The sequence below is a fragment of the Taudactylus pleione genome, unplaced genomic scaffold (genome assembly GCF_031769625.1).
Source record: "Taudactylus pleione unplaced genomic scaffold, aTauple2 ptg000717l, whole genome shotgun sequence".
Lineage (NCBI taxonomy): Eukaryota > Metazoa > Chordata > Amphibia > Anura > Myobatrachidae > Taudactylus > Taudactylus pleione.
Window position 1 is genome coordinate 1,431,742 of NW_028285119.1, and position 25,913 is coordinate 1,457,654.

Genomic DNA, 25,913 nt, shown 5'->3' on the forward strand with positions numbered 1-25,913 from the left:
TGGGTTATTATTCCAACCTTTTTCTAGTCCATAAACCAAATGGTTCTTACCATCCTATTCTCAATCTCTGGTCCCTGAACAAATTCCTCAGGGTACCCAGGTTCAGGATGGAAACCCTATGCTCAATTATACTGGTTATGGAACCTGGGGATTTTATAGTATCCCTGGATATTCAGGATGCATACCTGCATATTCCGATTTCTTCAACTCTCCGACGTTTTTTCAGGTTTGCTGTGTCACAACAACATTTCCAGTTTCAGGCTCTGCCGTTTGGCCTTGCAACGGTACTTCGGGTGTTTACAAAGGTAATGGCAGCCCATCTGCGGCTGCAGGGAATCCGCCTGTTACCATACCTGGACAACCTCTTACTGCTAGCAGGGTCCCCAGAGGTGCTTCACTGCTACATGCAGCTAATGATATTTGTGCTCCAGGTACATGGGTGGTTGATCAATTGGAAGAAGTCCTCACTGATTCCGTCTCAAAGGATGCTCTGTTGGATTCACAACAGCAAAGGATTTTTCTAACAGCTGAAAAGATCTCCACTTTGTAGACTCGTGTATGCAGATGCCTTCACAGTCGCCGAGTGTCAGTCCACTCAGCAATGCAGTTACTGGGATCTATGGTGTCAACGTTTGACATGGTGGAGTATGCCTAGTTTCATTCCCGGCCTCTGCAGCAATCGATCCTCTCCAAGTGGGACGGATTTCCCCATCATATACGGACTTAAATGATGGTGCTCTCTCCGGAGGTGCGCCTGTCTCGCACTTGGTGGCTACAGATGATCCACCTCACCAAGGGGGCGTCCCTTTTGGATCTCTGACTGGGTCCCTCTCACGATGGACGCCAGTCTTCGGGGTTGGGGCGCAGTGACAGCTCCACTCTTCTTTCAGGGAAAGTGGACCACAGACGAATCTGTGCCACCAATCAACATATTGGAACTTCGGGAAGTTTTCAGGGCCCTATCACAAGCCAGGCTGCTGCTTCACAGAAAACCTGTGCAAATGCAGTCAGACAATGCTACAACGGTGGCTTACCTAAACGGTCAAGAAGGAACTGAAAATCAGGCAGCAATGACAGAGGTGTCACGCATTCTGACATGGGCGGAGAGCCATCTACGAGCCATATCGGCGGTGTTCATTCCAGGAGTGTTGAATTGGGAAGCGGACTTCCTCAGCCGTCATGACGGGCAATGGTGTCTTCACCAAGAAGTGTTTCAGCTCCTAGTGGACAAGTGGGGCCTTTCAGACGTGGATCTCATGGCCAAATAAATCACAAGCTGCCACGGGTACGGGTCCAGGACAAGAGACACCAGAGCTCTCTTGGTGGACTATCTGTCAGTCAAGTGGACCATTCAGTTTGTGTACCTGTTTCCTCCATTCTCCCTTCTTCCTCGTGTTCTTCGAAAGTTCAAACAAGCGGGAGGCACGGTCCTGCTGGTGGCTCCAGCGTGGCCCAGATGTCCATGGTACTCAGATCTTCAAAGGCTCTCCATCGACACTTCGTGGCTGTTGCCTCAAAGTCCGGACCTGTTGTCTCAGGGTCCTTGCCTCTACCCAGATCTGGGTCGTCTGTCTTTGACGGCGTGGCTCTTGAGACATCACTCTTAAGTTCCAAGGGTTTTTCCGGCTCTGTGGTTAACACCATGCTCAGAGCACGTAAACCTGCTTTTGCTAGAATTTACCACAGAGTATGGCATACCTATTTTGAATGGGCATGGCCGGCGGTTCAAATCCCGACAGCGGAAGTTCGGCAGAGGTGAAGATCCCGACTGCTAATTAGGTAAGTACCGCTAATTAAAATATATACGTACAATATTTGCCGGGTATGATCTCTTCGGCCTCTTGTCCTCGCTGTCAATCCGCTACTGCCAACTTGTATCATTATTTTTGGTCTTGTCCTCTTTTAAGAACCTTTTGGCTTCAAGAAAGGAAGTACGCCCTTGAACACCTGATGAATTATGTACCATTCACTGATGTGTGGGCCCTGTTTGGGATACTTCCGGAAGGCCAGCGAGTGGCGAGGGGTTGTAAGAGACTTCTGCTTATTGTAAGTGTGGTGGCCCGCAAGACGATACTCCAGACGTGGATTGAAACTTCTCCACCTACTCTGCATCTTTTTAAAGAAAAGCTTTTTCATGTATTTAATATGGACTGGATTGAGACTGTAGTAGAGAGGGAAGCTCGAGTGGGAACATTTTTCTTAACCTGGGAGAGTTATATAGAAATTCTGACCTCAGCACAGAGACATAGAATTCATGAATCATTCAAATTTACCCAATGGTATTGTCAACGAACAATAGCTGAGGATCCTCCAATTAGGTTAGATTTTTAGGGAACTGTGCTGTCCACTTGGACTTCTCCTTTCCCTGTCTCACCGTGTCCCTCCCTCCTTGGCGTTCTGTACCTGCGGCCGCTCTCTTCTCAAACATAGATGGTTACATTGTTATATACATCTTTAAACTGACAGAAAAGAGTAAAACAGCTATGTTTGCTTTATATTTGATAACCTTCTGGTCTAAAGGGAGGCCTATTTGTTTTACTGGAAAATGTGTGTATTTATATATCCAATTTTTTTTTTTCTTTTTTCTCTCCTATTAAACACAAATTGTATAAATGGACTCAAGCATATAATGAAAATTGCTGTAACTGTTCATTTTATTAATTGATCAGTTGTTTTTGTATCAAATACATTATGTATGTGTTGACTTCATGGTGTTTCAATAAAAAATAAAAAATATATACGTACAGTTGTGTTTGGAAAAGTGTCGAGCAGCTCTGTATAAATTAAATCTAAATTTGTAAGGAAATGAGCGCTATTACTATATGTGGCACCTGAAAAGGAAAATTGGTAAGGGTTAAAAAATAGAAGGAAGAGAGAGAAAAAACAAAACAAACTATGTATGTATAAGTTAAAAAAGAAAAATGTGTTTATAGCTCTTTTCTGAAATGTTGGCATTACGTATTCAGTCTCCACCAACATTTCAGAAAAAGAGCTATAAACACATTTTTCTTTTTTTCTCTCTTCCTTCTATTTTTTTAACCCTTACCAAGTTTCCTTTTCAGGTGCCACATATACTAATAGCTCTCATTTCCTTACAAAGGTAAGTACCGTTACCCTAATTCCCTACCCTAACCCTCCTGTAGGGGTGCCTAACCATAACCTCCCCCCAAGTGCCTACCCCTAGCCAAACCCTCCTGGGGGGCTGCCTAACCCTAAGTCCCTCCGGAAGCCCTGACCCAGAACCCCCCCCCCTGTGGCTGTCCGCTCCTGGCTCACCTTAGATCGGGATGCCGGGCTCCCGGCGTAGGTAAAATGACAGACGTCGGGATTTCGACGCCTGTCCTTAGACCCTTGCCGTGATTAGACGTGTTTAGGATATCCAGAGTGTTGGCTTTCCTGCAGGCGGGATTGAACCTTGGTCTTCGCCTTGCTACACTAAAGGTCCATATCTCGGCCCTATCAGTGTGGTTCCAGCGAAGTATTTCTCCTCTTTGTGACATCTGCACTTTTCTGCAGGGGGTCCTTTGTATCCAGTCTCCCTTTGACCCTCCTGTAGCGCCTTGGGATTTGGCTGTTGTCCTTAGGGCCCTCCAAGGCCCTCCCTTTGAACCAATGGGCTCAGTGGACCTCAAATGGCTTACTGCCAAGATTGTTTTTCTTCTGGCCATTACTTCTGCCAGAAGAGTTTCCGATTTGGGGGCTCTCTCTTGTCGTTCCCCATTTCTAGTTTTTCACAGGGACAAGGCAGTGCTTCGAAGTCGCCCTGGGTTCCTTCCTAAGGTTGTCTCTCTAGTTTTAACATTAATGAGGAAATTATTGTGCCTGCCTTTAACTCCTCAGACCTTTTGGTTGGATGTGGTACGTGCCCTCACTATTTATGTGGATCGTACCATTTCCCTTCGGAAGTCAGACTCCTTGTTTGTACTTTATGGTTTCCACAAGAGGGGATGGCCTGCCAATAAATAAACTTTCTGTGCCGCCCTCTGTTACTGCTCATTCTACCAGGTCTGTGGAACCTTCATGGGCAGCTCGCCGTGGTGCCTCGGCTGTGCAGCTTTGTACATGGTCTTCTATCCAGACCTTTTTGAGGTATTATGCTTTTGATACCTTTGCCACTGGATGCTTCCTTCGGGCGGCGGATTCTCCTTTCTGCAGAGGAGCGTCCCCACCCTTGAAGGTACTGCTTTGGGAAATCCCCCAAGGTCTCCCTGTGGACCTTCTGTGGACCCTGAAATAGAAAAGTAGAGCTTACCTTTATCTATTTTTCTACGAAGTCCATAGGGTCTACAGGGCACCCGCCCTGACACACCTATGCTTCAGATGGGCTTCGCTCTGGTCACCGGTTTTCCGCCTCCTTCAGTGTGAGAATGTGATTGAGTGTTCCAGACTTTCTTCTTTCTTTTATCCTCCTCCGGCCTTTGGCTTGCTGCGTAACTGAGGAGCCTCCGGCCCGTGGGCGGGGTCTAGAGGGAGACCTGTTGCATCATGGGAGAAAAAATTACTGTGTAAGGTGCCCGGATGACTCGGCATCACCTATACCCCAAGGTCTCCCTATGGACTTTGTAGAAAGAGATAACATAGGTAAGTTCTTACTATATCTCTACATATATTTATTCATAATATATTCAGGGGGAAAATTACATTTAATCCCTCAATTTAACATCTAAAGATTCTGAGCTAATAATACATTGTGCAATTGTTTATACATGCAAAATCAGAACCCACACTTAATTAATCTCCAAGTACAGACAGTGCTTACAACCAAATTTAACTATTTGGTGCCCCTGTGTCATCATATATTCTGTTTAATACCAGGCCAATTACTCCCCGATGTTTCAATCATTAGCAAGCAACTTAATGAAAAGGTAGTCCTTGTAAATCTTGTGGTTTGGCAAAATTAACTCTGGGGCATGACGCTTCAACAGGACGCTGGAAGAAAGATGCACAGTGGAGCATATGGGGGATCATAGAAGAAAACAGCAAATTATACTCACTGATAATTCAATTTCTTTGTAGAGATCCCATGGCAACCTCCAGAATACCCTCCCCTAGTAGTGTTTTCCAGGGACCGATTATATGGAGACACTCAAAAAGAAGGAAGGGGAGAAGTGAGGCTATATACCAGCAGTTGGGTGGTCCCTAGAAAATGTCCTGTCTAAACTATAGGAGGAGGGGTGATATCCCATTGTAATGGCAGCCATGTGGTCTCTATGACGAAATGGAATTATCGATGAGTAGAATTCGCTACTTTGTTTTGGGGTGAATCATTTGTACCTAGTTTAGGGTTTTGTGCACCAACTTACTTATAATGGTGACTAGTAGTAAACCAGGCGGAGGCAAAATAGATGTGGTGCCCCCCTGTAGGCTCCAGCTTGCTACACACCCCCCGTGTGTCTCTAGCTCCAACCATCTTCCAGTGTCTCTCGAACCATCCCCCAGTGTCTCAGCCAGCCCCCTCTAGTGTCTCTCTCCAGCCAGCGCCCCTAGTTTCTTTCCAGCCAGCGCCCCTAGTTTCTCTCCAGCCAGCGCCCCTAGTGTCTCTCCAGCCAGCCCCTCTATGTATTTATAGTCAGCCCCCATTGCCAGCCACCTCTGTGTCTCACCTCTGTCTCTCCAGCCAGCCAACACTGTCTCTTGCCAGCCTCTCTCTGTCTCCAGGTAGCCCCCATTGTGTCTCCAGCCAGCCCCCCCTTTCTGTGTCTTCAGCCAGCCCCCACTGTCTCTGCAGCCAGCCCCCCCATCCCTCTGGCTCCACTTACCTATCCCTGGGTCGGTTGCGTCTTTCTGCTCATCTACATGCTGTTTAGATTGCAGTGATGCATATCTGAGGGCACCGCCGGCGGTTGGTTCAATAAAGTTTTTCTTTTTTATTGCAACTTGCAATACACACACAAAATTTTATTGCTCTGCCACTAACCGCCGCTGGTGGTGCCTGAAGAGCGGAGATAGTGGCTCTACGGACGGTATGTACCCCTTAAACAGATCCATCTCTAACCGCTGGCAGCGTTTATAGATGGATTTATCTGTGTGCCCCCTTGCAGCTGGTGCCTGGAGGCCAGTGACTCCACTGCCTCAGGGAGTTCTGCCACTTCTCATTTGGATATTGCACAACTTTGTATATGGGCGAGCAGACGTATATTTTACCTGCTCATTTCTGTTGAACAGTGAATTATTTCTGTATCAGGCCATAAGAGACAACCTTGTCTGCATACACACCTGGAGTTAGCAAATTACACCAGTGTTCTGCTGTATTGCCCCTTGCATGATGCATGGCAATGGTTTGTTTATCCAATTGCTAATTTATCCCAATGGTTGATTTAACAATAAATTGTCATTTTGGTATGATAAAGCAGAGTCTTGTGGAGCCCTTAAAATCCCACTTTAACCACTAAGGTGGCACATTACCACTCCAGGTTTACCTATTATTAGTGGGAAGCATCCAGGCTATATAGCGGTCAGGCTGCTTGAGGAATTTGGAGTACTACATTTCCCATCTTTATTTCTTATGTGCATACCTTTCCTAATAGTTTCAGTAGTCCATTAATTTCAGAGGCATTTCGTTGAAATGTAATGGGCTATGAATAGAAATGAGCAAAGCTCCATATTGCCTGCTTTCTAGAAGCTCTTGTTAGCCGAGTATATCCTGTGCATATCACTGTAGGTGACCCACATATCTATGCATGTGCAAACGTATAACGCTTATACTCGTTCAAATGTGTTTGCATTAGTGTTTAACACCAATAGGTAAGGGTCCTACCAGAAGTGCCTGGTTTTTCTCAAGTAAATTCAGACACTCACAGCAATGGTCCTTTACAGTTATCCTTACTGTACATACAAAATAGTAAAGATACTTTAACAATGAAGACAAGAACGTTGTGCTATACATTGTCCATACACCGACTAGACCAGATAAACAGATTTTTTTTATTGTTCAGCTCTCAAGTAAAACAAGAAGACTGTATACTGAAAAATAACAAAACAAATATAAGAATAAAAAGGGACTGAGAAAATATGTATCATCAATGTAAAAGTTAATAAAATGTATATGCATTGATTTAATCCACCATTCATTTCATAGTAAGTCATGCAGGCTCTCATTGAGCAGTCTGTGGTTTCTTTGTAGGTGACTGATTGCTGTGATTTTTCTGAAGTTAAAAATGTTATTGGGCCTGATGTAGAGTTGTACGCAGGCCCCTATCGGTTGCAATTGACCGATGTTTTGAGGACTGCGCATGCGGCAGGGTTCGCAGTGCCCTGGACACCGCAGCCGGATTAACCAGCAGCAGCCGTTTGAGGGTGGGGAATGGGTGGCGACGGTAACCGTTCCCCAAATCGGAGGTGTCTCCTCCGTTTTGTGAAAGTGTCAAGGCCAGGGTCTGATTCAGAAGAGGAGTTCTGTCGCCCATTCTAAGTAAGCTTAGATTTACTCAGGTGGGCGATGACTGCGGCCATCACAATCGATGGTCGCAATGGCGATCCAATCTGCGATGCTGGCAGCAGGGCCGTATCTATAATGGGTGCAGGGTGTGTGTGGGAACACGGGCCCCTGGGTCCAGGGTGGCCCGCACCGCACACCCTGCACCCATAATATTACTTACCTCTCCGGAGTCCCACGTCGGCGCTGGAGTCTGGCACTGTAAAGCGACTGGAAAATGGCTGCGGCGGCCATTTTCCCGTTGTTTGCTCATGCGCAGTGCAGGGAAAATGGCTGCCGTGGCCATTATCCCGGTGACCTGTGCATACATTATAGACTCTGGGCACACTCTAGTGCCCAGAGTCTATAAATCCGGCGCTGGCTGCGCACAGCTCAGTGCGCTGCCGGGCGGAGAGGAGAGGGCCCGTGTCGGAGACTGCACAGGGGCCCCCTCCTCTCTAGAAACGCCCCTGGCTGGCAGGAGGCATCATTTTTTTCTTTAGATGTCTCCTGCAGAATTAGCATATTTTAGCATCACGATACTATTAGCATACAACTCTGAATCAGGCCCATTGTAACCACTCAGCTTTATAAGAAACATAGCAATAGCTACTTCAGTGTTAACGCTGCTAATTGCTCTTTCCAATTTGAGACAATTGGGAGTCCTGCTCTATAGCTATGTTACCCACCTTTTGAAGTTCTTTAAATGCTTATTTAATATGGGTAACTTTAGTCTTGTCTACCGCTCCGTCCTGTCCTGGCCCGCCCCTTTTTCTGCTATTCTGACCTCTGCCACTGTTTTAGGCCTCCAAAGACTGCAATGTTGGGGAAATTTCAGCATAATTGCTTAACAAAATGACAAACTTGTGTGGCTTGTTGAAGATTACCTCATTGTAGTTACTGTATCTGGATGAAGGGTCGACAGCCAAAAGGTTGACAATGCATAAGTCGTACAGGCAATAGGTCAGCAGTTCAAAAGGTTGCCAGGTACAAACCGATTGACAGGTTCAAATGGTCGATGCATGTCTTATTTATTTTGTTTTTTCAACATTTTTAGGGTTAGGCACCTGGGGGAGGGGTAGGGTTAGGCTGCCAGAGGGGACAGTTAGGGTTAGGCTACTGATAGGTTTAGGCTTTTTTCTGAGATTTAGGGTTAGGCAACGGGGAGGGTTAAGATTAGGCTTAAAATGCAAAAAAAATGTTGACCATTTTTGTGTCGACTAGATGTGTCAACCATTTGTCCCTGCCAACATATTGTAAGTCAACCATTTGGTGTCGACATTTTGTCTGTTAAACTCTAATACCGCACTTAAATTTATGAAGAAACTGTTTTGCATTTGTTACACGTTAACTGGCTTATTAGTCTGGAAAGAGCTGATTTCTTCTGACCTTGTCCTGTCTGCTCATCAGAAATGTGTGACAAGTTCTTAACTTTCTCTTCACACTGACAGCAGAAGCAAGGAGTCTTCAGGAGCAGAGCCTCCAGCATAAGCCTGACTGTGGAACATGCCCTAGAGAGCTTCGACTTCTTAAACATCACTTCTGACATGGAGGATTCCGAGTGCTCTGAGGAAGAAGGTGGTCACAATGAGAGGCAAGGCCACAGTTTTTTCTCCATATAGCGGTTTCCTAGATTTATGTTTGTTTCCAAATATGGGCTAATTTCATTCTGTGCTCCCTAGTACTGTATATATTACACATTGCACGAATATAAATATATATGTAATATTCAAAACTGAATTTAAGCATACATCTCCAAATCTCTTACATTTTGAAGGAAATCTGAAAAATAAAAATAGAAATTGTTTTTATTTAATACAATAGAAGCATTGGGGGTTGGGAGGGGTGGACTGCCTTTTGTGTAACACTGCAGGAAGCCATATGGATATTTAGAGAAGACCATATCTAGCACTTGAAAAACTCTTCCAACTCTATCATCATAGTATGGAAAATATAATAGTTGCATATTATTTATTTATTACCAGTTATTTATATAGTGCACACATTCCGCAGCGCTTTTACAAGCTGGCTAAAAGAATGCGTTTAGGCCTATACATATGGAATGAAGATGAAATGACATTTTCAAATGAAATTATATACTGTGTAGACGGAAGTGATTGGACTCCCCCAATGGTGTGCTCCTGCAGCAGACACGTGCTCTGTAAAGTATAAAATGAGAAGTATAGAGATGTTCTCGATAACTCTGTGTTCCCTACACTGTGACAGTTCTACGGAAATAACAAATGTTTTTATCAGGACGACAATGCCACCTGTCATGCTTCCATAGTGACGCTGGACTGGTATACAGAAAATTCAGTAACCTGGGTGGACTGGCCAGCTCACAGTCCAGATCAAAACCCTATTGAGAACATCTGGGATGAATAACAGTGACTGGTGCGTTCTAGGCCGACTCCAACTTTGGTCACTGTACTTAACTACTTGCCTGGCATGGTCGTATCAGATATGACAACACCAGACTGGGCTTTCCTTGACATGGTCATATCTGATACGACCAATCAGAAAAGCCCACTAGATGTCTCTCTACACCTGCTGCTCCCGATCACTGCTGGCCATAGTGATCGGGAACCGGCTGCAGCCCCCTCCCACCGTGGCGTGTGTTACTGTGAAGAAGCAGCGGCTGCTGCTGTTCCTTGTATCCCGATCACTGTGGCCAGCAGTGATAGTGATCACTGAAGCAGTTGCCGCTCTGGTAGCCGCAGCCACTGCTATGTACCGGGCAGCCGGCGGGACACCCTCACACTGCGGCTGCCGGCTGACAGTGATCACGCTAGTGATCACTGTAGCAGTAGCCGCAGCTGCTGCTATGTCCCGGGCAACCGGCAGGACACCCTTCCATTGCAGCTGCCCGCTGACAGTGATCACGCCAGTGAACACTCTAGTAAAGCAGTAGCCGCTGCGTGGTTACAGTAAATACAAGGGCGGCCTGCAGCGCTCTCGCCCCCTTTCCTGCCTCGGCTCCGCTTCTGTCCCCCATATGCCCCGAACACTGCTGGCCACAGTGATCGGGCAGAGTGTTCCACATATAATATATATATATTATATGTGTGTGTGTGTATGTGTGTGTATATATATATATATATATATATATATATATACACACATATATATATATACTGAGTTCCTCTGTCTCCCCAGACCCCCTGAAGTCATGTGACCGCTGACATCACTGCCAGTATCGTGTCCCAGAATGCTGTGTGAACGGCGCTCTGGGACACATGTGCCATCAGTAAAAGTGTTAGGAGGGGAACATAGTTCCCCCTACGAGTGCCAGTTTGCTGTGTGCAGAAATCAGCTGCAGCAGGGGGGACTGATGATCGGTCCCCCCTGCCCCACTGCACTCTGCAAATGGGAGGGGGTTGGGGTTCGATCTGGGGGGGGGGTAATGGTGGAGTGGCATCTTTGGCCCGGGGGAGGTAGAGGGGGCCACAGGTACCTAATATACCTAGCGTGGGTGGGGGTTGTTATTGCTGGGGGTCTTATGATGCCTTGGGGGGCTATTTTTGATGGAGGGTGGACCGTTAAATTACAATAGGGGTATATGGACAGGGGAGTTGGGGGGGGGGGGGAGATGCAAAACATCCTGTGAGTATATTTTTCTTAAATAAGATATTTAAATAGATTTTAAAAAATACGTTTTAAACTTAATAAAATTTTAAAAAAAGACAATTTCTGTGCGGTTTTCACGACAAGTATTCGTCAGTTAAGTGGTTAAGGCGGAATGGCAAAACATACCGCCTGCTGTTGTCCAGGAACTTGTGGACAGTTTGCCAAGAAGGGTGTCTGCAGTAATCACTGCACGTGGTGGACCTACAGTACAAAGTACTGACGTCAATAAAATCTTGTTGATCTATTTGCTGTCAGTATCCAATCACTTTTGTCTACATCACAGGTTCTCAAACTCGGTCCTCAGGACCCCAAACAGTGCATGTTTTCCAGGTCTCCTCGCAGAGTCGCAAATGAAATAATTAGCTCCACCTTTGGATCTTTTAAGATGTGTCAGTGAGTAATGACTACACCTGTGCACCTGCTGGGTGACCTGGAAAACGTGAACTGTGTGGGGCCCTGAGGACCGAGTTTGAGAACCTCTAGTCTACATAGTGTAGAAGGGAAAAAAGTATTCTAATTCCCATGTCACTGCTTTACTACTTTGAAAATCTAGGCATCACAGTGAAATATATTGCCTATGAATAGAAGCAACTTGAACACAATAGCTGTGTTTTACAAATCATGTATTTCACATTCTGTATGAAACCTTAATAACCACTTGTTGTGTCCTTTCTCTTAGAAGCCTAAGCACTGAGCATTTGCCTATGGTGGCTGTAGAGCAGAGTAGACCTGCAGCAGAGGATATCAGGGTGTGCTCTACCCCTGAAGGAATCTCCTATCCTTTAAGTACAGGTAGTGAACATCTGGATAGGGCCTTGGTTTTGCACCTGAGCAACTGTAACAGATTACTGCTGGTAAGTCCTTAAATGGAAGTTTAGTATTTTGAATAAAGCAATAAATATTGTACTACAGTATATACAGGCATGAAATACAAATGTGTTGATAATCTAATTACTTAACTGACGCACACTGTTGTTTCTACCTGCAGCAATTGGGTACATTTGGGCCCCTTCGCTGTCGGGAGTTATATGCACTTGATAAATTGATGAGAGAGGCCCAAATCTTAGAAGTTATATGCACTCTAACAGAGGAAAAATCAGGAAGAGCAAACTCTGCAGAAGAAGGTGAGAATCTCTGATAAGTCACCCAACTTTTTTAGGCAACATTATTTTATGCTAGGGATCCGAGTCAATTTATGGGTCTAAACAAACAGGATTCTAAACATTAAATTGCAGGTATTTAACAAGATTCCGTAGGTCAGGCTGAGTCGGTCTCTGAGTAAATCTTTCTCTCTGACCTTAGCCGACATATCAGTGCTGCTGCACGACACTCACTTAAGTCGGATGATACTGCAGGTAGGGTTGGGTGTGGAGGTGATGTGAGGCAGGTTGCCCATGGAAGACATTGTTCCACTACCTCAGTATTGCAGTGACTCTGGAGCCAGTGTAACCCGGATCGCATACTTAGGCTGGAAAGAGGAAAAGGAATAGGGCCCATGCAGTAGGGTAACTGTGAGAGATTGATAGAGAGAAGCCAGAAAGGACTGTACGAGGTACAGAGCAACAGTAGTGAGTTGGGGCTCACACAGTGCAGCAAATTGAGCTGTAATTATCTGCTATTTACCATCCATCCTAAAAAGGCAGCTCTGCTTGTTTTATGGCACCAAAAATCTAAAGATCTCCAGTGCCGATTTGTTCTTTAACAGGTAATTTTCATGTATTTTACCATAAACTGTACAGTGTAAATTTCAAGTGAAATGCTGCTACTATAATGTTGAAAGTGGGTACTATACTGCTACAGTACCTGCATGCTACTTCATTACAGGAAATACGTCCTAACCTCACTAATGCTTCAGTTTTGGGAGATATACTGTACTATACCTGATAATCTGATGAAGCAGGCAGGCGACTGACAAATGCTGATGTCTGGCTGTTATTATATCACTACACTCCTGCTATTACTATGCATTTAATAAAAAAAAATTTTGCCATTAAATCCTGGGCAGGCTCCGATAGGTTCGAATTTGCACGTCGAGTTCGGATTTTTCCCTCCAAAAAACGGGACTCAGAAAGAGGCAAAATGTCATCTTGCATGGTCAAACATCATCATTCCTTGACAAAAGTCCGCTAATGAAGTGGCACAGATTGCTCTCTTATGACAGCTGATACTGTAGTGTAGACCACCCAATGCTGTTAAAAAAAAAAACCCTATTGAATTTAAAAATTAGGATTTTTGGGTACTTACCATTGAATCCTTTTCTCTGAGTCAGGCTGGGGGTCACTGGGCCATGGGTTGTAGGTAGGAAGGTGTGGATTTGGCACTAACACTGAAATCTATAACTCCTCCCCTCTGCAGCCCCTGACTTCAATACAACTTCAAAAGTGCCTGGTAAGGAGAAGCAATACTCGGTGACACTATCACTCCGAAAAATGAAATTGACGGTCAAAACGACCCAAAATCATAACTCATACTCAATACCGCTGAGAAGACCTGAGTGTGTGGAATGGGGGAAGCGCTCAGCGCCATCCCCCCCCCTTAGATGCGGCTTTCACCGTCGCTTTACACTCCAGCTGTGTGCTGCTATAAGCAGCGCACAGTACTTATAGTAAAAAAACAAACATAACATTACAAATAAAGGAAAAAAATCCCTAAGCTAAACCAGGGCTGCCCTGAAATAATGTGCCTCTCTCCACAGGCACTAAACTTACACTGAAGTCAGGGGCTGCAGAGGGGAGGAGTTATAGAATTCAGTGTTAAGGTGCAGACACACTAGACGATATGCTCCCTGAGCGATATCGTCTAGTGTGTCCCCGGCAGGCTGTGCTCAATGTCGTTCATGACATTGAGCACAGCCGCTGAACGATATCATTAGCGATATCGTTCAGCGCTGGGCTCTCTCACCCATTCCCTGACATGCAGCAACCTGACGAGGTCGTCAGGTTGGCCTGCATGTCAGCCCGATGAACGAGGATGACGAACGACCCGCGGGAACGCGCGTCGTCGTCATCGTTCATCTTTTTTGTGTTAAAAATGGACGATAAAGTGGACGACTGAACGATATCGTTATCGTTCAGTCGTCCACTTTAATCGCCCAGTGTGTACGCACCATTAGTGCCAAATCCACGCCTTCCCACCTACAACCCATGGTCCAGTGTCCCCCAGCACAGGCGAAAGAGAAATTAAAGACTGTGGCATCAACATCAACACCTTTGGCTAAGGAATAGCATAAAATAGTAAGGTAAGTGCTTTACTGGGGCTGAAATTGGTGTGAAACATTTAAGTGTATGCATTCTAGGAGACAAATGTATACAGTAAGATTTCTCTTTCATGCATAAGGGACACGGGAGACAATGGGTTATAACAGGTGCTAGAGGAGTCTGGGTACTAAAAAGTGAATCTTTCAGCACATCTCCCCCTCTATACCCCATATCCTTCCTTCCTAATTTTTTTTTTTTTAGTGCTTCAGGGTTATAGCACGTTTCAGAGCTGCTATGTAGTTTATTTCAGTTTTTGTGTTTTGTCCTCTTGACATGGGCTGTACACAACCGATGGTACGCTCTCAGTTGAGGGAGCCGCTTCGGAGTACAGTTGCCTTTACTCAGCGGGCTCTGGTGGGGATACAAAAGCAACTGCCTGGCTTTGCAAGTAGCGATTCCCCCCATCAGGACCCGCTGACCAGAGATTCTACTAGCGGCCTCCTTCTCCACTCCTCCTACCACTGTTCTTTGGCTTAGTTTAATGTAAACAGACTTCAGGGGGTGGGGTATAGAAGGGGAGAAGTTTTGCTATACCGCATTGTCTCAAGTGTCCCCCATGGAATCAGAGAAAAGGATTTCACTGGAAAGTACAAAAATCCTGTTTCTTCTACTTCAGGGTCCATAGGGGGTCCACAGGGTGACCTTGGGGTATAGGTGATGCCGAGTCATCCGGGCACCTTAAGCAGTAAATTTTTCTTCCCAGGATGCACTTGGGTCTCCCTCTATACCCCGGCACCAAGCTGGAGGCACCTCGGTTTCGTTGGGTGCCCGGCCAGAGTTTGGTCACTGACGCGCAGGGGGGGCTGTTGAAGCAGCCCCTGAAGATTTTTTTGTTTTAAAAAAAAAGTGTGCTTCTACATAGCGACAGCAAGGACAGTCCAGGGGACGTCCGCGCTGTTGCTCCGTCGCCCTGCCGACGCCTGTACTGATCCTGGGATCTCGGCGGGCCTCTGGGGTCTTTGTTAGCAGGGACCCCGGCAGATCCCTGGACTGCGGCCGACTGCTATAGGGACGCAGGAAGCGGCATGTTGCCGTGGTGGTGCGCGCTGAGACGCAGTCTTTTCCCCCCAGGGTGGGGGACTCCCTGGGGATAACAGCAAGTGGGGCCAGGCACTGAGTCCTGTGTCCCCACTAAGCCGCCTGGGACTTTGGGCTGGAGTTCTGCGTAACGCTCCAGCATCCCAGGGGTTAAACGCTGGCTGGGGAGGCAGCCTCCCCTGTTTAACAGCCGGCTCCTCCCCCGCTGCACAGCGCGCCTTTCCACAGCAGTCTGGCTGGGCTGTGGCAGCTTCCCTCCTCAGGCTCCGCCCCCTCAGTGATCTCCGGTGGCCATCTTCCTGGCTGAGTGTCGCAGAAAGCAGTCAGGTGGTACAGAGTCCGGGTCCCCCTACGTAAAACTCTTCCTGGACGGTGGACAGTGTATGTAGCACTTTTGTCCTACCAGACGCTAGTCTGTGTAGTTGACCAGTAAAGTGCGATTTAGTGCAGGTGTTTTTATTATTCTGCATTGTATGTAACTGTATGCTAGCAATGTCTATATGAGATACTTTCTTACTGTCAGCCATTTTACTTTCCCTGTACCTGTTCTCTCTCTCTCTGAGCCCTAACACAGGTGTTGTCGGGTACATCCTCACAGTCTGTTAATTCTGTGCAGGGGGTCACATACATTATATTGCTATCCTCTTCACTATGTCTGGCAGTGATCTGCCTAATTTGACTCCCTCCCAGCTGTCCTGTAATAAATGTACAACAACTTTAGGGGTGGGAGACATGGTACTGGAGGGATTATGTTTGAGGTGCTATGCACCCTCTACGGTTCCTGTCACTCCACAGGAGCCATTGCGGGACGTTTAGCTGCCCCTCCTGTGTTTTCCCCTCTGGGGTTCACACAGCAGCAGCTTATACCCTTTTAGAGCCTGCTTCAGGCGGCTGCACCCTTATAGGTGCTATCTCCCTAGTGGGTTAATACAGTTCCCACTGCATTGCAAAATGTCGAAGAAGTGCGACAGGAGGAGGCCTCTCAGGGCAGACCGGCTAAAAGATTTTTGCCGCCGTCCCAAACTACTCTGTATGATGATGACGAGGTGTCATCTGAGGATGGGGCGATCCCGGATGACTCCGACTCCAACTCTTCCATACGTGAGAGGGAGTCCAAGTCTAAGATATATATCCCGGGTCTTATACAAGCTGTCCATGTGGCCTTAGGTGCTGGAGGATCGTCCTCCTCTATGACCAAGTCCAGACATGCTCTTTTTAAGCCTGTAAAGGTGGCAGCAGCTATTTTTCCTTTGTCCGACCAGCTGGTGGACATGGAAAAATCATGGGAAGCGTTACCAGCCGCAGAAGCGCTTGGCCCATGCTTATCCATTTACTGAGGACTATTTCTCTAAATGGGAAACTTCACCGGCAGTGGTATCCCACGTTACGCGCTTGGTTAATAGCGCGATTCTCCCTATGCCTTCCACATTGTCCCTGAAGGATACTACTGATAGAAAGATGGAGGTTTGTATGAAGTTCATTTATTCCCTTTCAGGTGCCGCGTGCAGACCAGCAATGGCTATCTGCTGGGTGGCTCGGGCTATGGAATGTTGGGCAAATACCCTGGAGGGGTCCTTGTCTTCAGATGCGACAAGGGAGCAGTTGAATCTTTTGGGCAACCTGCGAGATTTGGCTACTTATATAAATGAAGCGGCCTTGGGTGTCAGCTTATTGAATGCCAGGATCTCCACGGCGGCTATTGCGGCTTGCCGCTCCCTGTGGCTTCATTCTTGGAGGGCAGAAGCGGACTCCACGAAGGACTTGAAGTGTTTACCTTATAATGGTAAGGTCGTGTTCGGCCCGGATTTGGACAAAATTGTGGATACACTGGCAGCAGCTAAGTCTGCTTGTCTGCCATCTGCTCCTGCTCCCTCGGTGTCTCGGACTTCGTCCTTTTGGATCTATCGGGCCCCAGGTAAGGCCAGAACCCAGTCCTTTCCTAGGCTGTCCTCCACCAAGAAATCTAGCAAGCCTGGAGTGCGAGACGTCCAGCTGCCAAGTCTGACGACAAACCCTCAGCTTGACGGGGCGGGCCTCCCCCTGGGGGATCCCAGGGTAGGCGGCCGACTTCTTCAATTCATCCAGTGCTGATGTCAGACTACCACAGACACCTGGGTGAGAGAAGTGGTCTGTTGGGGGTACGCCCTCTCCTTCTGCAGACGGCCTCCCCATCAGTTCTTCTGCACAGGCCTCCTGTCCAACAAGAACAAGGCTTTGGCCATTCAAAAGGCAGTACAATCCATGCTCCAGGCTGGGTTCATTGTACCGGTCCCGTTATCCCAGAGGGGAATGGGTGGTTATTCTAGCCTTTTTCTGGTTCAAAAACCAAACTGATCCCACCGACCTATCCTCAATCTCAAGTCCCTGAACAAGTTACTCAGGGTACCTCAGTTCGGGATGGAAACTCTACGTTCCATTATACTAGCTATGGAACGGATGCTTCGGCTCTCCAACATTTTCTCAGGTTTGCTGTGTCTCAACAGCATTTCCAGTTTCAGGCCCTGTCGTTTGGCCTTTCTACTGCACCTCGGGTGTTTACAAAAGTTATGGCGGCCCATCTGCAGCTCCAGGAGGTCCACCTTTTACTGGACCTGGACGACCTCTTGCTGTTGGCAGGTGTCCAGAGGTACTTCACCACCACCTACAGCTGACAATATCTGTCCTGCAGATGCACGGATGGTTGATCAATTGGAAGAAGTACTCCCTGGTCCAATCTCAAATGATGCTCCATCTGGGAGCGCTGTTGAATTCTCAACAGCAGAGAATTTTTCTGACAGCAGAGAAAATCTCTACTTTGCAGATGTGAGTGCGCAGATGCCTCCACAGTTGCCGAGTGTCCATACACTCAGCCATGCAGTTACTGGGATCCATGATGTCGACATTCAACATGGTGGAATATGCCCAATTTCATTCCCGGCCTCTGCAGAAATTGATCCTCTCCCGCTGGGATGGATTACCACATCGTATAAGGACACAAACGATGGTACTCTCTCCAGAGGTGCGTCTAGCTCTGACTTGGTGGCTGCAGACGATCCACCTCACCAAGGGGCACCCCTTTTGGATTGCAGACTGGGTCCTTCTGACAACAGACGCCAGTCTCCGGGGTTGGGGTGCAGCGATGGGTCCACACTCCTTTCAGAGGAGGTGGACACCAGAAGAGTCTGCTCTACTGATCAACCTATTGGAACATCAGGCACCTACATCAAGCAAGACTCCTACTTCATGAAAAGCCTGTGTAAGTTCAGTCAGACAACGCCACGACAGTGGCTTACATAAACCATCATGGAGGAACTCGAAGTCCGGTGGCTATGTCAGAGGTATCACGCATGCTGACATGGGTGGAAGGCCATCTACCAGCCATATCCGCAATGTTCATTCCAGGAGATCTCAATTGGGAAGCAGACTTCCCCAGCCGTCACGACGTGCATCCTGGGGAATGGTCTCTTCACCAAGAGGTGTTTCAGCTCCTAGTGGACAAGTGGGCCTTACGGACGTGAACCTAATGGCCGCTTGACAAAATCACAAACTGCCTATGTACGGGTCCAGGACAAGAGACGCCAAGGCTCTCTTGGTTGACGCTCTGTCGGTCAAGTGGACCTTCTGGTTTGTGTACCTGTTTTCTCCCATTTCCCCCCATCCTCGAGTAATTGGGAAGTTCAAACAAGAAGGAGGCACTGCCTTGCTGGTGGCTCCAGCGTGGCCCAGACGTCACTGGTACTCAAATCTTCAGAGTTGCTGTTGCCTCAGCGTCCGGACATGTTGTCTCAAGGTCCTTGCCTTTACCCGGTACTGGGTCATCTGTCTTTGACGGCGTGGCTCTTGAGACATCCCTTCTAAGGTCCAAGGGGTTTTCCGGCTCTGTGGTTAACACCATGCTCAGGGCGCAGAAACCTGCCTCTGCTAGGATTTACCACAGGTTGTGGCATACCTACTTTGAATGGTGTTGTCCCAAGGGTTACGACCCCCAAGTGTTTAGGGTATCCAGAGTTTTGGCTTTCCTTCAGGTGGGTTTGGCCCTTGGTGTCCGCCTTGCTTCCCTGAAGGTGCATGACTCTGCCCTTTGAGTGTGGTTTCAGCGAAGGATTGCTCCTCTTTCATATATTTGCACTTTCCTTCAAGGGGTCCTTCGTATTTAGCCTCCCTTTGTCCCTCCTGTGTTGCCTTGGGATTTGGCTGTTGTCCTTAGGGCCCTCTATTTGAACCCCTGGACTCAGTGGACCTCAAATGGCTTACTGCTAAGACAGTTTTTCTTCTGGCTATTGCTTCTGCCAGAAGAGTGTCTGATTTGGGGGCTCTCTTGTCGTTCCCCATTTCTGGTTTTTCAGCAGGACAGGGTTTAGCTTTGGACTCGACTGGTTCCTTCCTAAGGTGGTCTCTAGTTTCCACATTAATGAGGAAATTATTGTGCCGGCCTTTAATTCCCCAGACTTCTGAGCAGGTGAGGCGTCATTGGATGCGGTTTGTGCCCTCACGATTTTTGTGGTCCATACTACTAGTTCCCTTCGGAAGTCAGACTCCTTGTTTGTCCTCTATGGATTCCACAAGAAGGGATGGCCAGCCAAATTACAAACTTTGGCTAGGTGGGTTCATATGGTGATCTCTGAAGCTTACACTCATGAGGGCCTTCCAGTGCTGCCCTCTGTTACTGCTCATTTTACTCGGTCTGTGGGTCCTTTGTGGGAAGCTTGCTGTGGCGCCTCAGCTGTTCAGCTTTGTAAGGGGGCCACATGGTCCTCTTTTTACGGTATTATGCATTTGATACCTTTTGCCTCTCAGGTAGCATCCTTCGGGCGGCTGATTGTCCTCTCTGCACAGGAGCGTCCTCACCCTTGAGGGTACTGCTTTGGAACATCCTGTGGACCCCCTATGGACACTGAAGTAAAAAGTGAGATATGGTAAGAACTTACCTTTGTTATCTCTCTTTCTACAAAGTCCATAGGGTCCACAGGACACCCAACCTGATGCATCTGTGCTTCAGATGGGCTTCGCTATGATCACCGGTTTTCCGTCTCCTCCTATGTGAGAATGTGATTCTAGTGTGTTCCAAACTTTCTTCTCCCTCTTTTATCCTCCTCCAGCCTTTGGCTTGCTACGAAACTGAGGTGCCTCTGGCCCGGGGCTGGGTATAGAGGGAGACCCAAGTTCATCCTGGGAAGAAAAATTTACTGCGTAAGGTACCCGGATGACTCGGCATCACCTATAACCCAAGGTCACCCTGTGGACCCTATGGACTTCATAGAAAGAGAGATAACAAAGGTAAATTCTTACCATATCTCTCATTTTTTTCTAATCGCAATCCCGGAATACTGGATTCCAGTAATCCCCAAATCCCAAGATTTCAAAATTGGCCTGGAATTGGAATCCCTACTGGTTACAGTTCCGTAATACTAGGTTGGAATAGACTCTGCTTTTATATTCTGTTGCTGGTAACATAGGAGCTCCGTTGTTGTGGAGGAGATGGCAAATATAAATGGAATGCCTTTGCATAGTGTGAACACCCCAAACACCCTCACTCCTTCCCTTTCCCGTTTTAGAATATAAACTCTTGTGAGCAGGACCCTCCCTCCTATTGTTTCATCCCTTAGGTCCACTCTCTGAGCCAATAAATATAAGTGATTACTATGTTCACATTTGTTTTAATTATGTATACATTTTTTTTTAATTATGTGTGTTTGTGATTGTTATTTTGTTTATCCTGTTTTATCTTTGCTCTGTACGGTGCTTTGGAAATTTGGGACACCTTGTAAATAGAGACTAATAGTAGCTTGGATGGGCTGAAGCATTGCTTCTTTTGTACCACTTTTCCAGTCAGGACTGTTGGGATGTGTGTCATGTAACAATCTTACTTTAGCCCTTTCCTGTTGTCAGCCTGTTAAAGATTATGCTCTCCATAATTTCAGCTACTCTGTTCCTCATCTGGGGTGCTAAATAAATAAATAAATAAAAATTTATATTGTGGCATTTTTTCGATTTATCTTTGTACTGTACTAATTAGTTGTATGAATAATATGTCACTCTGCTATACAATGACTTTAAATACATACTTGGTTATTTTTTCAGTTGTGCGGTTTTCAACACCTAAAGATGCAATTCTTACCTTCTGGAATGAATGTGTACAGACCTCGGATGTGTTTGTATGCTCTGTGGATTCATTTCTACAAGCCTTGAGTTTGCACTATTCAGAACAAGTCAACTCACAGCAGCAAGGACTTGCAGATGCAGGTATGCATACAAATCTATTAAATATTACCTTCTAATTACCCTCATATTTGGAGTGGTCCTGGATGCTCTTTATAGTTGGCTAAATTCCTTGTGTCTCACTTTCACTTCTTCCCTTAACCGAACTTTAGAATACTGAGTCGAAGCGAGTCATGGCTCAGTTCCTCCCACCAAATTCAGTTTACAATATAAGGCGAGACTTAATTTTTCGAGAAATTTCGGATGTTGCGTGTTTTGGATTGCATACAAGTTCCTCCCTCGTAATTTCAGGTTTCTTTTTAGATCAGTCTATTAAAAAAAATAAAATACATTGCTGGTAGTCATAGTACTTTTTCAGCATCCATTTTTAAAAAAGGCTAAGGGGTAAGAAAGGGCACTCCAAATCTAAACAATATTTAAGAAACAATCACCTCTAACTGTGAAAGGAAAAGTTACTGCCAAAAAACATATACCACATGCAATGGCAAGTAAAGGCTCAGCCCATGGCCTATATTTGTGAGTGGTGGTCCTGCTACTGCTGTTTCATGCACTAAAATGCCTATTGTGAAAGCCAGGGCAAACACAGCCTTTTTCTGTAACTTTACATGCACCACCTTTTCGCTCTGAATCTAGAGATCTCACCTGTAGAACAGGCAAATCAGGGCACAAAAAGAAAAGTTGAAGAACAAATTGTGTGTTCAGACACCACAGATTCCTGAGAAGAGTTTACGGGTGTCCACAAGTGCTATGTGTGAGCCTGACATTACTTATTCTGACACTATAATCCTAGAGAAGCCACCTTCCACCATTTCTGAATCCTCTGCAAATGTGAGAGGAGGAGTAAAAGTAATGAGAATTCTACTTTGTAAGTTGTAAATATGTAACAGGATGAGGGGGATAATTGTGTATCTGACACTAATGAGGATGTTGTTGATTAATGTGTTGTACAAAAACAAGTTGATAAAATGCTGCTGCTCTGTTGCTTAGTTTAGCAAGCCATCTCGCTGCAGCCCTATTGTCAATTTTGGTGAAAACAATATTGTGAGGTGGTCAAAATTGACTGGAAATGAATGTTACTCATGTAATAATACTATAGGCACAAAATACAGGTCCAAATAACATAATTTTAGCTGTTTTCATAAATATTTAAAGAAAACCAAAACAATTGGAGGTGGTTTTGCCAAAGCATGACCATGAATTAGAACCAAAACACAGGGGACTGCGCTCATCTCTAGTATGTACATTACCCGCTGTACTATCTATTGAGTTACCTATGGAACCTCTAGCACTACAATCCCCAACATGTCATTATTACTAGATTTGTTTACATTACAACATACTTTCTTCTTCAGGGTCCATAGGGTTCACAGGAATTACCTTGGGTTATGTGGTTGGAGTCCAGGCACCAAACCGTTACAAGCTTTAGCTCCCAGGATGCACTGAGTCCTCCTCCATATATATACTCCACCCCTGGCTACAGGCATTCAGTTACCAAGCCCAAGGCAGGAGAAGGAAGGACCATTGTACCACATAAACACACTCTCTAAGAAGAGGGAATTGTTGAAATACAAAAGAAAAAGCTTACCCAATAACACCAGGTGCGTTAGGGTCCTCCTCCATATATACCCCGCCCCTGGCTACAGGTATTCCGTTTTTTGTTTGGTGCGCTGGAGTGCACCTTATGAACGGGACTGCTTCAGCAGTCCCAAGCAAGTTTTTTTTTGGCTATGAGTAAGCTGCATTGTGTGCGGATGTACGCCTGTGACGCTGTTCCGTCTACTGCCGCCAGCGCCGCAACACCAGTGAGGGTACTGGTGATTTTGGCAGGCGTAAGCGAAGTGAGCCCTAGGCCCAGGACTGAAGCCGGAGACATCGGGGATGCAGGTAAGGTGGTTCCCCGCTGACTGCAGGCAACCACGTGGCAGTACGTACTTCCGGCAGTGGAGACCTGCCGGAGTTTGCTGTAGTGAGAACCAGGGTAGACTTTGAAATTCTGGCAGCCGGGGATAAAAGCCGGCGGCCATTATAGCCAGGGCTCCGGTGGATCCATACAGCCTAGGAGAGCTAGGCTCTCCCCAGCAGCCCCTCCCCCAACCCAGACGCTGGTCCAGAGACGAGGTTTCCCTCGTCTGGGTTGCTCCTCCATGCCTCCCTGTATATGAGACGGCCAGAGACCAATCTCAGGTGCTCTCGGTGGCTGCGAATCTCAGGAGCTTTGGTCAGTCTCCCTGTATACGTCTTCTTAGGTGACAGGGAGCGCTAAATGAACATCAATATGTAACAAATTGAGTAAACGTAATATAGTAAAATACAATTGAGATCTTTAATAAGATATGTTAAAATTAAATGACCAAATGAGGTCTATATAATCTGGCATAAAAGTATCTGACATGTAACAAATACAAACAAATGAGATACAATTGGAACATATAGAAGATGCAATATTCGACTCTTGAATGGAGAATAAATAAACAAATAAGTGAAAAAATAATGGTAATAATAGTCCTATTAATAAACACAGTCCAAAAAAATGCTGTATTTAGTTTGAATGGTTTGTCATAATGTATGACGTCCAGTTAAGGATCTGAGGCTGTATATAGAACTGATTGTAAGAGTTCTTACCTGATGGATATTGTGACTATATGGTTGTAATAGTCACCTTTAATCCGCCCACTGCCCGCTTCACAGCTGATCCCGGCCGGGAATAGGAAGATGGTATGCGTTGTAAGTCCATTGTATATATATTTCTCTCTCCTTAGGTGGCCAGGTTATACAGAGCTCGGTATCCTTCATGGCCTTTGTGCTGTTCGTAGTTGATGAAGAGCTGATTTTTATATAATTATGTTTATTTATTTATTTATTTTTTTGCATTGTATGTGCCTTGTGTAAGTCTGTTCGTTATACTGCCTTTTTTTTCCTGAATAACTGTCAGTTATAAATATCACTGCTATTTCTCCTCATAACCCTCTGCTACAGGTGTGTGGGTTATTTTGAGGGTGAGCACTGTCACATTGTATTATATTGCTTTGCATAACATTATGTGTATTATTAGGTGAAAGCCCCTGTGCTGGTGTCATGTATGGCCTGTCAGGCACGTTGTCCCCTCAGGATTTCATAGAGAATGGATTATGTGCTCATTGTCACCAGGAGTCACCATATCAGTCAAGCCTACCAGCTCCTGGGCAGGAACCCCCTTGGGATTCTTTTTCACAGATTGTGTCCCTGTATACCTTTCCTCTGGTGGCTAGGTTATACAGAGTTCAATATCCTACTTATACCCCTTTTCCACCTAAATTCCGGGTCTGACCCGGAGTTGGAACAAAGTTCCTATCCGGATCAGACCCGGAATTTTGCCGGCGCTGACTCGGGATATTCCCGAGTCAGCGCCGCTCACACCGCAGTCGGGTCTGCATAGACCCGGCTTTTGCGCAGTGAAAGTGGACGCTTGGAGATGACGTCATCTCCAAGCGCCACTGAAGCCGGACCAATCGGCCGGCTAGCAGCGCACTCCAGGTCATCGTGACCCGGAGTGCGCTGTTCCCATAGCAGGGTTTCACAGGCTACGCCCGTATTAATCCCTGCTAGTTACCTGGGTTGGATTGCCGGGTCACTCGACCCGGCGATCCAACCCTCTGCCCTTTTACACCAGGGAGCTGCCCGGGTTAACCCTTCAAAAACCCGGGTTTTAGCTCCGGTGTAAAAGGGGTATAAGCTGTTTGTGCTTTTTGTAGTTGACTAAAAGCCTATTACAAATATATTGCTTAAATGAATTGAGTTTTGCTGTGTGTTATACTGCCTTTATTTTTCTGAAAAAAACGGTCAGTTCTAACTGTACTTCACATTTACTAGATATTTGTGAAGGTGGTCACATTACATTGTTGCCTTTATATGACTAATGCAGGTCATACACTATACAATTTTCTGTCCAATCTGGCTGGTTGGAATAAAAACCTGGTAATGTATGGGAGCAAACGACATACATCATTTGCTCACAAACACTGGAAAACAGACAAAAATGGTTGTTCAGACAAATTGGTTAAAACACGTATTTAACGAATTTGAACATTTGTTTTTTGTCCGTTTTCCAGTGTTTAAGACCATATGATCAACTGTCATTTGCTCCCATACATTACCAGGTTTTCATTCCAACCAGCCAGATTGGACAGATATCTGTATAGTGCAGAGGTTCCCAAACCTTTTTGAATCACGGTACCCTAGACTATCAGAATTGTTTTCACAGCACCCCTAAGCCAAAAGATTGTTGTTGAGAAATTTTTTTAAAATGTAGTGAAGTAGTAAAGTATTTTTTAAGTTTCTCCCTCTGGGCCTATCTCCGAGAGGAGGAGCGTCATTCCTCAGTGGATGTTCCTCTCTAGCAG

General features: G+C 46.1%; 1 protein-coding gene across 6 annotated transcripts in view; it reads left to right on the forward strand.

Moving 5' to 3' along the window:
- Positions 1–25,913, forward strand: part of RIPOR1 (RHO family interacting cell polarization regulator 1) — a 238,548-nt gene that overhangs the window by 172,129 nt on the left and 40,506 nt on the right. For all 6 annotated transcript variants that reach the window (XM_088456781.1, XM_088456786.1, XM_088456785.1 and 3 more), the window contains 4 exons: positions 8,866–9,008; positions 11,721–11,895; positions 12,030–12,165; positions 21,397–21,558. In XM_088456781.1, coding sequence (XP_088312907.1) covers positions 8,866–9,008; positions 11,721–11,895; positions 12,030–12,165; positions 21,397–21,558 — 616 coding nt within the window. The remainder of the gene's footprint in view (positions 1–8,865; positions 9,009–11,720; positions 11,896–12,029; positions 12,166–21,396; positions 21,559–25,913) is intronic.